The 16,883-nt window shown below is 40.3% G+C and overlaps 1 protein-coding gene across 1 annotated transcript in view; it reads right to left on the bottom strand.

Moving 5' to 3' along the window:
* The window catches only part of CDK5RAP2 (CDK5 regulatory subunit associated protein 2), a 70,727-nt gene that overhangs the window by 28,160 nt on the left and 25,684 nt on the right, over positions 1-16,883 (bottom strand). Inside the window, 8 exon segments of the mRNA XM_030961343.1 lie at positions 137-401; positions 3,093-3,555; positions 5,645-5,829; positions 6,435-6,482; positions 7,066-7,161; positions 11,268-11,396; positions 12,840-12,955; positions 14,549-14,679. Of these exon segments, the coding sequence (XP_030817203.1) occupies positions 137-401; positions 3,093-3,555; positions 5,645-5,829; positions 6,435-6,482; positions 7,066-7,161; positions 11,268-11,396; positions 12,840-12,955; positions 14,549-14,679 (1,433 nt within the window).

The raw sequence follows: 16,883 nt of genomic DNA, 5'->3' as shown, positions 1-16,883 counted from the left end.
TATTTGTCTACTCAAGAAACTTGCAAGATTAAGCAGTATTGTCGTATATAAAGATGATCTGCATTTACTTCTGCTGCAAGAGAAGCTGCCACTACTCCAGGCAGGACCACAGTCACCAGATTTGTTCTTTATTTACCTCTCCCTGATGTGTTTCCCTGTGCAGGCTCCTCTGGAAGGTTTCCAGCTCCAGACTCATGCAGTAATTCTCCATTAGGTTGTGCCTGAAATGGTATGGTTTGTATTTCACAAGTTCTCAGACCTTCAGGAGGTGCCCTGGAAGGATGCTGTGCTTCTGGAGCTGATTTCTGCAGCCAGGAGTTCAAAGGGACATTTCCTAATGCCCTGCAGGATCTCACAAGCACAGGCAGCCGGGACTTCTTGGGCAAGGAAGCAGAGCCAGCCTGAAAAAGGCATAGAAGAAAATGGGGAGTTAGTGACTTGTGTATAACAATCAAGTGTAGGAAGTATAAACAAACAGGCCAGGAAAAATAAAAATTCTCCTGTAAAATCAGGCAGCTGTCACGTTAGTTTTGAAAATAAAATTGCAATACCCTTGGCTACATGAGAAAGAAACATTCAGAGAGGCAAAACACCCATTTCAGTGGTACAATTTTCTGTAAGTCCCAGCTGTTCATGCATCTGTAACTTTCCAGCTCCTGAAGCAGGACAGCAAATCCAGCAGTGCCTACCAAAGGCTTTTAACCACCAGGTGTATCAATTAGCTCTGGATTTGTGGCTGCCTTAGGAAAACAGTTTCTCACCCAAACTGACCTCTCCAACTGCTACTTCCCACTGTCATTTATATCATAAATGTCTGCCAGCTCAGCAACTTTTTCCCTTAGAACCATTTTTTTTTAATTTGAGGATCCTTCTCATTTTTCAACAACTCCTAAGCTTATTTTCCTTTCTTCCTTTAGTCTCCACCCAACATGTCCTACCTGCAGAGCTTTGAGAAAATCAGCATAACTTTGCATCAGCCAGAGGACATTTATTCTGCCACAGAGAAATCCTGTATGAACAAAACCAGTTTCTTCACCCATCCACTCCATAAATTGCTTCTGAAGGATTTCCATTTCCTGCTGTAACACACATTCCCTCACTGGAGCTGGGGGAAGCTGCATTTCTTAAGTCACTACATTTTAGCCTCTCACTTTTGGAAGACTCCGCATAAAATAAATGTTCCTTGTTTAAACCCCACAGCATAAACCAGTCCTGTCTCCAAAAAGATAAAAGCATGCCATGTGTTGATGAGAGTTATGGAATTGTGTGTAATAATAATAAAAACCAATAATGGCATGTTCAGATAGATTTAGTTTATAATTTTGCTGTTCATTTGCTCCACCAGTGCTGTTAAGTCCCCTAATTTCTTTCACCACTCAATGTATTCTGAAATACCTTTCCACATTCACTTCTCAGCAATTACAGTCTTTACACAATTTAAAATCATAAAAAACAAGTTCCATTTTCCAAATGCCATCCTCAATTCCTTTTGTACATATATGAGAACAGTATCCTTCACAGGCTGCAAAATAAATCCAGAACTTCCAGCTAACTAAACTGCTTTAATAACACCAAACCATTTCCAGCTGTCTCAGGACTGTGGCACAGACACATTTGTCACCCAGATTACCCAAAGGCCACTTCAGCTGGCTACATCAAATTATTTATAAAAGCCATTCCAAAGCTAAAGATACAGTGCATTAGTCCAAACAAGAAGGCTTTTAAAGCAACTCATTCAAAGGCTGCATTGAGGGTGCCACTGATTAAACCAGAGAGGAATCTGGAAAATGGTGAATAAGAACAGCAAACTGAAACCCAGGAAAAACAGGAACTTGAAAAAGAAAAGAAAATTGCAGAAAGAATCACAAAATCATGGAATGGTTTGGTCTGGAGGGGACCTTAAAGGTCACTTCATTCCACCCCCTGCCTGTCATGGACACCTCCCACTGTCCCAGGCTGCTCCAAGCCCCATCCAGCCTGGCCTTGGGCACTGCCAGGGATCCAGGGGCAGCCACAGCTTCTCTGGGCACCTGTGCCAGGGCCTCACACCTTCAAAGGGAATAATTTTTTCCTAATATCCATCTTCAATATCTCAGTATCTTGCCCTCCTTCATCTTCAGGCCATTTCCCCTTGTCCTGTCACTTCATGCCCAGAACAAAGCCTTATCAACATCACTTCATTTACAAGCCCCTTCCCTCAGAAAAATGAACCCAAGAGAAACAAGCTGGAATAAAAATGAACCACATCTAATTGCTACCTCTCAGAAACCTCTTGATCACTAAAGTTATGGAAACCACTCTTTGCAGAAGGTGCTACAACATTCCCTGTTAGCAGTGCACAAAATCAAAAGCAACGCTCCCCTTTGTCTGCTCTGCAGGAGCCAAGATCTTCAAAGAGTTTTCAGCTTCACTCCTATCACTGCTGCTGAAACAATACACAGAACTCTTTAGCAGACACTGTTTTCCCACCTCTTTGTTTGGGATCACAGTCTGCCTGCAGACAGAAGCTTCAAAACTCATCTGGCCGGAGCACAGCCAGCCTGCACTCCCAGAACAGCCCCTGTGCACTCAGTGCCACACAAACACAACAAACGGTCCCCATGCCACAGGGCACTCCTGGGCACACTTCTCAGGAAGCAAGACACAATGATAGGATGTTAATAAAACCCTAAAATTAAGGTTTGAGTTTGTGGAATGTCCCACTGACCCCTCCACAGCCTGCTGCCTGATGTGATGCAAATCTGGAATTTTCTAGAACACTTTTGTCATTTAGACTTCATCAGTTCCAAGAACTCTAGTTGTGTACATTATGAACAAGGAAACACAGACTCTCTTTTTCCAAAAGCTGTAATATTTACGAGTGTGTGGTCCCAGGGAGAATTGAAATTCAATTAATTAATGTTCTAAAGCACGCTGAAGTAGGAGATGAAAAGCTCTGAACATTAAGAACAATTATCGAAAATATATTTGGCTTACATCTCTTTTCCTAATATTAAAAATCATACAAAAGCAAGATTTAATATTAGAAATGAAACATATTTTTCCCTTTTTATACATCTATTCCCTAAGTACAAAAAGGAGAATAAACTTACTTCATTTGTTCTAGTAAAAGAAAGTCTTTCATGCTGTTCACCCTTCTTATACACATTTTCTTGCTGATGTTCTGCTTCTGCATTTAATCTTGAATATTTTGACTTTTCTTCTGAGGCTCCTTTTTTGCCTTCATGTTTGAATCTCATGACATTACTCTCTAAAGTCATTGTTTGCATAGCTGCATCTTTCAATTCCACTTTCAACAACTGACTCGCCTTATTAATCTGTGGCACTGCATCTGGATAAAGCTTCTCTTCCCCATCAAAAGCTGATTTCAATTCTGCTCGCTGCCTTAAGAATTTAGTGACCTGCTTGAAATGTTTGAGTTGAGCTCTTAGTTGAATAATCATTTGCCTAAGATCTTTTTCATCCTTTTTCTCTATATCTTCACTTGAACATTCTTCCTCTGTCGTGTTCAGATGATCTAACAGTTCATTTACAATTTTCATTTGTTCTTGTCTGCTACACTCAGGAAAGAGGAGAGAAAAGACATGAATTTAGATTTTTATTTAAGCAAACAAAAATACCTTCCAAGAAACCCTTCTGCTGTGTTGTGACATATCTGAAATTCCCAGGAGGTTCTGTTTTTACTCACTAATGAATTACTCACTAACAGAGTTTTTGGAACCTTTTCACAACATGAATTATATCATAAATTGCCTCATCATGACTTTTTTCCTATTTAACACAGAAATATAAAAAATATGAATGGATTCTCAAAAAGTTTACTCTCTACCTTAAAAGTTAATTTATACCAACAGCACACCAGACTATAGGCCATAGATAATCATAGATTAGCCCAAGCTGGAAAGAACCCACAAGGACCATCAAATTGCAACTCCTGGCCCTGATGTTGATTTCTTGTACAAATCTACTCCTCCATGAATTTCTAATGGAACAGGGAAGATGAAAAGTGAGAAATCAGCCAAAAAGCCTACAAAACCAGCTCATTACAGACACCAAACTGCCCCATGGATAACTAGAAGCTCATGGACAGCAATGTTTTAAGAGAAACTGAAGCCAAATAAGAGGCAGTTAAAGCACAAGCAAGCTCTGGAATTCTAGAGAAAATTTCATGTGTCCAATAGAGAGCTGTTTGTGCCATTAAACATATAAACCAGAGTTTTAAACAACTGCATTTGTATCATTTAGCATTTGAAATGGTAGAAGCTAACTAGGCTTTTTATGGCTTCCTCTGGCATCGAATGGCATTAGTGAGAATTCAGCTATGCAAAGCACAGGCTCATCACCCATCAGCCTGGTCATTTATACTTGAACACAGGAAAAATTACACACTAGAGTGGTAAAGATGACGGTGCTAGAATTACTCATTAGCCAACTTTTAAGTAAAGATAACAAATAAACAATGTTTTCTCTTCATTTCTAAGGGAGTAGTATCTCCTCATTCACCACTAACTACTCCTGTGACAACTAAGACAATTTATGCCTGTTGGGAGAGTTTTAAATAGTAATGTGAAAACACAGAATTGCCTGAGTGAAGCCAAGTGCAGCATGGTGAACACAGAAACCAGGGTTTGACTTGTGTAACTCCACTGGAGATTCTGCCCCCAGCACTGAAAAGTCACAGAATTCTGCACATAGTCAGTCCAGAGACCAGGAAAGCAACCAGAGAAGGAAAAGGAGCTACAGATCAAGGAAAGGAACATAAGAATGACCTACAGCAAACTACTCAGTTCTCAACCAGGAGATTAAATGGTGTGGGCATGAAACTGGGATAAATCAGTCAGGGTGTGTGGTTTTCCTTGCTTGGGATTGTCCAGTTCCTATGGAAATGAGCATTTCGGCTGGGAATTGATCAAATCCCAGTGTAACACACACACACACACACACACACACACACACACTTCAATTCCACTGGTGCCAGTAGGGCTTGAATAGATTTAGGTCCACAAGTGTTTTCTCTTACATGGAGAGTGACACATGAACTGAGAACATAGCTCAGCCAGTCCTACACATGGAATAACCCTTTAGGTCAAGTGTAGGACAGGGCCCCCATCCCCTAAACTGAGAGCAGCAAAGCCCTGTCCAGGCAGTCCAGGTGTGCAGCACCACCCATTCAAAACTACCCCTGTAAAAAGTCACTCTAACTCCAATCCCTCCATCCTTAGATCCTTTTACATTTTGTTTTTACAGCAGTAAGGTGTTGTCCCTTCCACCACACCACTTTTCACTGGCCTGTGCTCTCAGATATTTTGGTTTTTTCAAGAAAAATAGCAGCTACTGTCAACTAAGCCCTTTGACTCTGTTAGACCCCACCCTGGAAACAATCAGTCCCTGCAGTAAAGCTCCCTGGATCAGTAACTTTGCAGAGTTTCTTTCTTGCAATGGGTTTTTTTTTTAAGGATTTCTACTGATAGTATGTTTCCTAATTACTTAATTGCATGATAGACTAAAATGGCTCTGAAGGTGCCTTGCCAATCTCTCAGGTAAATTAGACAGTGCCATTATCTAAATTCACTTTAGCAAAATTGCCTTATTCTCCTCCCAAATAGAAATACTGTCAAAAGCAGTGCATATCCCTCATACTCACGTAGATTCCAGCACAGATGTTCTATTTTCTCTTAGAGGAGATGTGAGCAAGTTCTCTTCTGTTTCATGTTCACTCATTCCTGTTCTCAAGTGTTTGTCAGTTGTATCATGCTCAAATTGAGGCTTAATTGGACTCCTATAATGTCTGTCTTTGCAGATACTCTCTGAATAGCCTGATGGAGTTATCTGTTAAAAAATTGCAAACATTGTCTTATTACACAGGTATGTAATGTTCTATTAAATTCAGGGCTGTAATCTTTCTGTAATCAGGTTCTGTAATTCCTGATGCTCTTTATCTACATTAAGAAGCACCCACAGACATTTTGCTGACTATTTATTAATAGAAAAACTAATTAACATCTATTTCATATGATTAATTCATAGGGATCAGTTGTTTAGTAAGGAGTAAGAAGATTTCCCTGAAGGTCTTTATCTAACAAGAGGTATGAAACTTCTGGAATGCTGCCTGCAGACTGCAGCTAACAATTTTATTAGCTCAGCTTTGAATCATTTGTATTTACAGTACAGATTCTGTCCTGGGATCTCCAGATTCAAGCCCTGATGGCTGGGACAGGACAAAACTTGGAAGCATTTACAAGCTGCCAACTTTCTGTATAAAACACCATGGATGTGTCCAAGGGAATTTCTACCTGAGATCTCCACAGCCATTCAAACCCCAATTAAACAATCAAAATCTGCAGCAATGACATGAGAACTCAATCTGGGCCCATCTGGGTACAATCCCCATCAGCACCAAGAGCCAAAAAGAGTTTTTACAATACATCATTTACCTGTTTATCCACCTCACAAGGAAAATCCAAAGATACTTGAAGGCACACCTGGTAAACAGAGAAACACAGAAATTACAGATTTCACAGAGCAAAATATCATCCTTCTTCAACATTACAAATCACTTTGCAACCTGAATTATTTTATGATTACCTGATGCCTTATCTTACATTGATTAGATTGAGAGGCCAGCAGATTCCTGTTTGTATAAAAATGCAGTTTACCATTTACCAAGCTATCAAGCATTTCAACCCTAAAGAAAGATCTACAGGATTTTTGCCTCAACCACAGCAAGTGAATCTCACACAATTTGTACTCCAGGCCTGACTGCAATGAAGGCAGGAGATCAACCTGTGTGGATGTAAAGAAACACAGTTTCAAGGGACTCTTGTCACCCCCATTCAGGGTGACCATGAGTACTCAAACAGAAAACAATGAAAGCAAAAGCAATCTTGAATGCAAAACCAGCCCAGAAATACAGGAAAAAGATTCTAGGAGATAACATTTAGTTGAAAGCAAAATCAGAAACCAAGAAAAGTATGTTTTGTTCGCAAAATACTTTATGCTCTAAGAAAATGAAGACATTTTAAAGGTATGCAGAGAGAAGACAGCACTGTCCCATAATGCTCCTACCTGACTGACCCTCTCACAAAACTGACTGTTCTGCACCTTCTTGTCATTGTCACCATCTTCAGGCTGCATCACAGGCTTCTCTGGTGTTTCAAGACACTACACAAAGTATGGAATGACGTGAAAATGTAGCACAAAAAAAAAATACTGTGATATGAAACGCGCATAAATAAGTCAGTGATATGTCTTAAAAGAAAAATAAAAAAGCCTGTAATACAAAGTAACAAACACTGAATTAGATTCCTTCAACAAGATCAAAGAAAATTAATACAAACCCCAGGAATTACTCATATCAAATAAAGTGAAACTTTATCTTATATGTTCCTTCATTTTTATTTAACCCTTCCTCCTCAGAGTTTATAGAACATATAAAAACCATATAACCTCTCATGGCAAAGGAGCTCTGCATCCTCAGTCGTGTCCCCATTCTGCCTATTTTATTTTCCAATTTCCAGAATTTATTTTTATTTGCTACACAATTTAGGCTCTTCTCCAGCATTCAAGAAATAGATGCTTTTAAAACTAAGCACATGTGGCTTGCTGTACACTAGAAAGATTTACTGTGCCACTGAAGGTTACAATCTGCTGTGTCTATGCCTAAATTTGCCCATTTGCAGCAAATGCTGCCAAATCATCTTTTACTCCCTGTTTCCCACAGAACCCATCTCATTGCCTGAGCAAAGAGGAAGAGGAGGATTCAGCTTTTTTAGGAGCAGCACCCAAGTCCCTGACACGAGGATCACTGAGAGCAGGCGCAGAACCCCTTTGGATGCTGTTGAGCACTTCAGGGATCCAGAGGCTTCTCTGGGCACCCTGTGCCAGGGCCTGCCCACCCTCCCAGGGAAGAATTTCTTCCTAATATGCCACCTAAACCTGCACTCCTTCATCTAAAGGCCATTCCCTGTGTCCTGTCCCTCCATCCTTGTCCCCAGTCCCTCTCCAGCTCTCCTGGAGCCCCTTTAGGCCCTGCAAGGGGCTCTGAGCTCCCCCTGGAGCTTCTCCTCTCCAGGTGAGCACCCCCAGCTCTCCCAGCCTGGCTCCAGCTCTTGGAGCATCTCTGTGGCTCCTCTGGAAACTCTCATTATGCCCAATCTATGGGCAGGACACAGCCCTGCCACAGAGGAGCCCAACCTGTGAGGGACAGAGTGAGTTCTGCTTCCCCAGAACACTGGGAACTGAATGGATGTGTGTGGTTTGGTTTTGATTTTTTGAGTATGCACTGAATGTATGCATATATAAATACATATATCTAGATTAAAAATAGACATATATACATATATATAATATATGTAAAACATACATATATATATATAAAATATACATTTATATCTGTGTATTTTATATACATATATATGTATATGTATATAAAAATATACATATATATACTAAATAAATGAGAAAACTCCTTTCATCTCCCAGCCCCTTGCAGTGCAAGCAAGGCTAATGGTTTTAGGTATGAATTCTAAAAGGCACAAACTGGATGGTGCAGAGGATTAATATATTTGCCTTTTACAGTTAGAATTCTGTATGGAAAACTGACTTTCAAGTCATGTTTGGGTTATCTTGGTATTTTCACTCAGACTTGGTTTTGTAGGACAACACAGTGTAAAGACAATTTGAAAGCTGGTGAAAGACACAGAGGGGGTTAGGGTATATGTAGGGCATGCATTGCAAAAAAAAAATTTTTGTTGCAATCATGGGATGCCAAAAGTCCAATAATGTTAACTATTATTTTTTCAGGTTGAATCTTCCTTGTGTAGGTTCAGGGCAAACCCTAAATTTGTGTTTAAAAAATAAACTTATTTGCACATGTAACTTATCCATGCAATGCAACTACCTTTTATGGATCAACATTATTTAGTATCAGCTTTTCCCAGGCTGGTATTTGGTTTAATAAGTGAGGATTCATTAATGAAATTACTGCATAAGACCAACAGGCTGTAAATACACTATGACAATAAATCACTGCACTATGGTCCTGTGTCTGAGAGGCTGACACATCCTGTACTCCAAGGAATATGACCTCATGTGCAACAAAATATTAAAAGAAAATAAGTGTCTTAAGGCCAGAAAGATAAGCCTACCAAAAATAAGCTGCCTGTTTTCAACTATTTCCGTGGAGACTGAAAACCAGGAGAATGTTTCTCCTAAATGAAGCACTGATGTGCTTGGTTTGCAAAGCTCCCCAGAGCCCTGAAAGCTGAAATCACGGAGGCTGCTCCTCTCTGAGAAGGAAGATGTTCAGAGGACAGCACAAAAACAACTTTTCCTCTCCTCCTTCTCCCTCCCAGCATGAGCAGGAAGCCAAGGAGCAGAGGACAAGGAGCTGTCAGAGCCTGCAGAGGCACCAAAGTGCACATTCCTGACTTGTGCTCTGCCTTTGGGAAGGAAAAACAGGATGGGAGCATTTTAGGAACCTGAGAAAGATCCCATATCCAAATTCCTCTTATAACACAGATGTCACTGTCACCCCAGCACTACCTGCCAATAAATTCTAGCTCAAAAAAACACACACAAAAAAAAGGGGGGTTTTGAGAGTGGCTGTTAATATGCAGAACACACTGTTGTGACACCCATAACCCAATATCCAGGTTGTCATTTATTGCTGATAAAAAGACAGCTTTTGAACTAAAAACTTCTAACTAAAGATCCTTTCATTTTTGAGCTCAATAGTACTACAATCATTCTGGCACTGATTAAAAACCATATTTAACTTTCCTATTTCCTTTCCCAGAACGTTGAGGTTTGTTTATATTTTACAAGCCTCACTCTGTGTCATTTTCCATTTGATTCTGCAGTTTCTTCAGTGAGCAGCCCTGTATGTACCCATCATGTCGAGGGGAGCAGGAGCACACGGCATCCTGTCACGATAATCCTGGCACAGGACAGGAATTCCTTTGGAATTCACTGTGGCATCCACGGGGATGCAGAGCCCTCTGCAGGATGATAGACAAATTGCTAAAAATGTTAATTATGGAGAGTGCAGGCACCTGGAAAGGGATCACCCACCAGCTCTTCTCCCAAACCTCTCAGTGACGTATAAATTCACCATTTCAATAAAACCATGGCACACCTAAAGGTCTGTTTCTAATTTTAAATATACTTCAATTAAAGACAGCATGACTGTGTCTTAAAACTGAAGCAAAAAATATTTTGTGACTGTCCCAGTACACCTGCAGCACATCCAGGAAAAGACAGGAGCTTTTTTCCTGAGTTCTGCAGAAAAAACATTAATTCCACACTCCCAGTTCTTGAATCAGCCAGTCCTGCATGTAACCGATTCAAACTATTTCTAATCTTGTTCTTTTGAGTTTAATTCAGAAATTCAAGACACAAAGCACCATCATCATTCCTTTTGTATTTTTTCCTTCCTCTTCAATACATTTTGCACAAGGATGGAACCGAAAGCAAAAGCCACAAAGGAACATAAAGACAAACACCACCAGCGTTTGAATTACCACATTTCAAGTAATACTTTCCAAGCTGGAAGGGTCACCCAGAACCTCCTGAACAACCTTCACCATTCACACACACGTGGGGACCCAGCACCCAAAATGCTCCCAGTGCAAGGATTTTGCCAAGGTCTCTCCTTCCACACAGCTGAGAACAGTCCCAGCTTTGGGGAAATGAATGAAACACCCAGCAGGGATTATTTCCTGGCACCTCTCAGCAACCCACTACAGTGCTGACCCCTTCTTCAGGCACTTCTCTGTTCCATATGAAGAAATAGCCACATGTTTAGGTGAGCTGAAGTTCTGTTCCCTGGGTTTTGGCTACACTGAACCCTCCTATTTTGAAGATCCATCAGAGATCTGAAGGAAACTCTTAAATAATTAGACACAGCCTGAGAATGACTATGCAATAGCAAACAGGAATAACTAAAATGTTTTTTAAGATATTGCTTTCTTTGTAAAATTAACTATTTCCCTCCCTTTCAATTGACAAAACAAATAGATCACAGACCCAATTAATATTTAAATGAGTATGTTGTTTCCTTAAAATCAACTTGACACATCACTGAACACTTGCATTGAGCTGCTTCTCTGTCGTGCTAACATGTTAAAGTTGCTTACATCATTAATTTAAAAAGTTATTATAAGGAATTAGCAACCTCAGCCCCAAGGGCTTTACACTCCTGCACTGATGTAAATGACTCCACAAGGCAGACTGGATGTGAGAGTCAGACTCTAAAACAGAAAACCTACCTCTCTGTGGTTTAGTATTTCCAGTGCTTCCTTTCCTTGAGAATCCTTTGTACAACATCCAGACTGTCTGGCCTTAAGCTCTTGATTAATTGACTGCAGCTCTTTGACCATCAGGAGCAGGTCAGCAACCTAAACAACCAAAGGAAGAACAAGCAGAAGTGGTAACATCCAAACAAGAGGAAAACAAATGATGGCAGATAAATCTCCAGCTAAATGTAAACTGCACTGGGTTTTGTATCTGCTCCTGTGTTCATCTCCCTAGGTATGGAAACCTGCTGCTGTATTTGTGAATTAGAGTTCAAGGGACCTTCATTTGGAACACTGTAGTTCACAGTCTGTGTCATTCTTATTAAGTTTAGGTAACAAGTTTCACAACTCAGTAGCAAGAACAAACCTGAGGGCACTCACACAAACAGCTGATCTGAAAAGAAACATTTAATGCAAGAAAAAACAGCATTACTGGAAAGAAGCAGCATTCAGGAACAAGATGTTCTTCTCTTTCCAACCCCTTTAAAAGCCACTCTCATTCTGAGCAGTTTCACAGACACAGAATCTGACTGAGCAGTTGGGTTCAAAACTCTCATGGCCACAAAGCCATGAAGTGTATCAAGAAGTTTGAAGAAAAAAGTGGAATCTTTTTATCAGACCAATTAATATACCTGGAAAACCAGGTCAGCTTTCAGTCACACCCTTTTTCCAGTAAGAAATTACTTATAAATATCTTTTCCAAATGAGTGTCCTTGAGCCTTCTGAAGGAACATGCTCAGAGAAAAAGTGGTGAAACCCCAGAATGGCACTGGGACACAATCTGGGGTTTTTTAGGGACACCTGTTCCAAGACAAACTTCCTTCCTTCAGACTACCCACCTCCAGAGCATGAGCACCTGCCTACAATTCAGCTGTCCCTGAGAAACAGAAAAACTTCACTTATGCTCACTCCCAACCAACCATATTCAAAATTATTCCTTGTCATGAACTGGTGCATGGATCAGATGTCACTGTGCAGGATCAGGAGAAAGAGAAGAAGTTTCTGCACTCCAATACTGATTCATTGTTTGGTCTGCATATTTCACCTCTAAATTTCAGTTCTCCTTACACAGAATAGAGAACTCACCTCAGGGTTATTTTGTAACACGCCCTATTTACCAAAAAATTTGCAAATCCTGGGGTGGAGTGTGCTATACAGAATATAGAGTATAGACACCACCACCTCCATGATTAATAGAAGTACATGAAACACACACTGTGGGATGCTCAAGGCAAAACCTTTCTTTGGAGTCGATGTAGATGAAGTCTGAAACTTGTACTGAGTCAAAACCTTGGGTCCAGGTGTCCAAGACCACAAAACCCTGGCTGGAAATCACTCAGCTCTCAGCTGGTTCTGAAGCCCATGGGTGTAACAAAGTCTAAATAGTTCATAAAAGGTGGGTCACAAACCACAGAGATGGGAGCTTCAAATCCTTTCAGATCCACCCAACTGCACCTAAATAAACGTTTCTATGAGAGACATAGAAACTAGAAACAAAGCAGAATTAAGCCATTAGGAACAGTAAATAATGAAAAAGATCAATACCTTTTTTTTAAGTTCTTCCAGAGACAGATGGTCTATCTGAAGGCTTAAATGGTCTTGTTCTCCTAAACAGATACTCATATAAGATGTTTGATCTCCACAGAAAGATAGAGTTTCATCTGCCAAAATAGCCAAGGACAGATGTTATTTCAGAAATTCCATTTGCAGGAAAACACAGCACAGAATGCACAGGACATTTCCAATAAGAACCTTCCAGTAAGTCTGTGGGAGGCCACTTAGAATGTTTCATTCCCAAAATAAGCTTTCTGTTTAATTGAAAAAAATTTGTCCTCATATTTCTTTGTGCTTTTGTCACACAGACTTGATGCATTTTCTGTGGCTGTATTTTCTGTGGTTATCAGCAAGAGTGGGAATGTAATTCTGAATTATAATTTACATATTTAGCATTACAATTAGAAATAATTTTTAGGAAGGATAAGTTAGGCATGAATAGTTATTCTATTTTAACTACAGTTTTATGAGCATGAATCAAGGTCTCAAGGAAAAATGCCAGGTTAGACAAAGTTAATGAACTTATTTTGCTTTTGGGTCAAAAGAATGCAGTAATTGGATTGAAAATAGTTACTTATTCACTGCCTCTATAACTGCAGGAATTATTTATGTTTCAATAAACACCTGTTTATTTACAATATAAATGACAGTCAATTCTAGAAATAAATCTCATTAGACAGGGAGAAAGCATAACTAAATTAGGACAAAGAAGAGACATGCAAATCCTACTCCCAGTTCTGACACTGATCCCGTGGCTGCTGCAAGGACCCAAAAGTCAAAAATCATTAATAATTTTCCAGCCTTTATTCCCACCAGCCTCACCCTCAGCACAAGAGCTCCTGAGAACCCTGGAGTATCCACAAGACCCTTTGGCCCACCCTGGCTGTTGATTATCTCTGGGCTTTTGAGGTTGGAAACTCTGAAACAGCTGAAGTTTACCTTTTGTCACTTATCAGAGCTGTCAAGTGATGCTAAAATTGAAAATCTAAGTTGAAAGGGGAAGTGAACAGGCTTTACTGTTATTTATATATCCCCTATGGGATAAAACAGAAACATCTTGTACATATGCAGTAAACTATTTAATGATACCCACTTATATTCTTTCCTATATCTAAGAATATACTAAAAACACCTTACAAGACATACAGCAAAAAAGCCAGAAGCTAAGCTATATTTAAAAGCTCTACTTTTTCTGAATTACTAAGTAACAAAACTTCTAGGTATTTTTTTCTTTCTCTGCAAATACTTCTGTTAGGAGGAGGTTACCAGTGCCTGAGCCACAAGCTCTTTGGGAAGTGATTACATCCCATGGTCAGACAGTGATCCCATGGCCACCAAGTGATCCCAGGGCAGGAATCTCTGACTTTTGTGGAAAGCAGTAAATTCTGTGGGTACAAAGCTGCAGGCAGCGTGAAATGATCCCTGCAGTAGAACTGCCATGGAATTTCTAACATTTGCTGCCTGGAAAGAGAGAAACTCTCCCTCTGTATGTGCCCTGATTGCTCCAAGGCATTCTGTTACAAATCCACCAAATCAACTGTATAAAAAGTCAAAAAGAAATCTTTTTGCACCTTTCAAAAAGAAATATTCTCACACCTTTTTTACTCTCAAATATTTTTTCTCCATGCCAGCAAACTGACTGTAATAAAACCACTTTTCTTTTGTGCTAGAGGAGGGTTGGGCTGGGCATGGATACAAACCTTTGTGATTTTTCATGTCCTTAATCTGATCTTGTAAAATCTTCTGGAGATTCCTGTTACCTAAAACATCTTCTTCCAGTTGTTTTCTCAACATGAAAATGTTGTTCAGCTCCACCTGCAAGCTATTTATACTGGGGGAAAAAAGGGACAAATAAATCTTTGAGATTCAATTCAAAACATTTTGGTGTGCACTGTTTTTTTTCTCCACTCGGGCTTGCAGCCATTTCCCATTCCCCATGGCTGGGTTTCATCCCACACTTCCATCATTCTGATGCATAAGCACCAACAAATCCCTACATAGAAAGAAGAGATTAAATGTTTACATACACAGCATTTTCCTGCTCTTTTGGGCTCTGCTGCCTAAATCAGCTTCCCCATGACAGAGCTCTTCTACCAGCCTCTTTCTGAGCAGCTCTTTTTAAGGAAAATCTAAATTACTATCTTCTGAAAACTGTGCCAGAAAAGTATCATTATCACATAATGCTGATGGCTTTGTGTATTCCATTATGTGGTGACCATGGAAACTTTGTTCCCTTGCCACAGAGCTCCACCAGATAATCTAATCCTGCACTTAGGAAAAATATCAAAAGATCCTGTTCCATTGAAAATAGGACTCAGACACAACTAACTGTTTTATTTCTTTATTTATTCACAGCCTGTAAAAAGACCTCTTGAGTTCTAAATGGTCTCAATTATCTGAGTTACCACAACGGGGCATAAATGTCCAAACTTAGAATTTATAATTTGTCGAGGTGAATTAATTTTTTAAGCAACCTTGCTACTGAAGCTCTTCAGCATCAGTTGCCCCTCAGGTCCCAGAATCAGCTGCCCCTTGCTACATCTTCCCACACCCTTCAACTACACCAACAAGGCAGTTCTGATCAATCTGTAAAAAGACTGAAGTGCTGAAAATAAACCAACCTGAAATTGCAATAAAATGAAATAAATTTGATTTAATAAAAAATAAATAAGAGGCTGTTACTGAACTCTTTGTATTATTTATTTTTGCATTTACTCCACTTAGTGTTTTTAAGATAAATTAAGCTGCTGCAGAATTTCCAAGCCACTGCACTAAATGCCAGAGAATTCAGGGATCTTTAAAAAAATTTCAATCCACCTGATGGGAGACTGTACAGGAACACAGAGCACATCATACTTGCACGAGAATAACAGAGTATTGCAGATGCACATTAATTAAAAGGCTACATATATGAAAAGCCTCTCAGTCTGTCTCCTGACAAGTGTGCTGTTGTCAGGGGTTCCTGCACAAGAAACTACTGCTTTAAACAATTCATCCTCATACAAGAGCTTCTTTGAAGTGAGAGCTCTCTTAAATGCTCAGCAAAAAAAGATTAAGAGTAAAACCAAACCAACACATGACTAGAAGCGAGGTAAGCACATTTTCTCATTTTCATGAGTTAAAGGTTTTATAAGAACAAGCCCTGATTCCCCTCTTGGAGAGAGAAGGAATGTCTTGGTCCTGACATCCAGTAACTCATTTTGAAAAATAACCATCCAGGTTGCTTAAAATAAATATTGCCTAAAAGAAGATGTCAGCAAGAAAACAGATGTTTGCCCAAAATCCATGTCACTGCTGATGGCAATTAAACCCAGCTTCCTCATCTGTGTATCTGCAGGGCTTGTTTATCCATTCTCCAGAAGTTTGGGATTATTCAAGCCTTGATGAAGTTTCCAGCACATTCCAGCCCCTAGAACTGGGAGATGCAGGAATAAAAGCAGCTCCAAGCCCTAGCTCACTGTGCATCCTCTGCTGTTGTGGCACAACAGGCACTGACTGCTCCATGCGGTCCAAAATCACAGAATTCACAGAGATGGAAGAGACATTCAAGATCATCAAGTCCAACCTGTTCCCTGACACCTCAACTAGACCATGGCCCCAGTGCCACATCCAGGTTTTGTTAAACGCACCCAGGGATGGTGACTCCACCACCTCCCTGGGCTTTATCACCCTTTCTGTGAAAAACTTTTTCCTATTATCCAACCTGAATTTCCCTTGGCACAGTTTGAGGCTGTGTGCTCTGGTTGTGTCGGTGCTGCTGGAGACAGAGCCCAGCCCCAGGTGAGCACAGGCACCTTTCAGGAGCTGTGCAGAGTGATGGGGGCAGCCCTGAGTCTCCTTTTCTCCAGGCTGAGCACCCCCAGCTCCCTCAGGGGTTCCTCACAGGGTTTGTGTTCCCAGCCCCTCTCCAGCCTCGTTGCCTCCTCTGGACACACTCATCTCAACATCCTTCCCAACCTGAGGGGCCAAGAACTGGACACAGCACTCAAAATCCCATATCAGGGATCAGGACTAGTGATCCTGATCCTACAGAAG

Source organism: Camarhynchus parvulus, chromosome 17, assembly GCF_901933205.1.
Source record: "Camarhynchus parvulus chromosome 17, STF_HiC, whole genome shotgun sequence".
Lineage (NCBI taxonomy): Eukaryota > Metazoa > Chordata > Aves > Passeriformes > Thraupidae > Camarhynchus > Camarhynchus parvulus.
The sequence above is the reverse complement of the archived record's forward strand: the minus strand, read 5'-3'. Positions and strand labels throughout refer to the sequence as shown.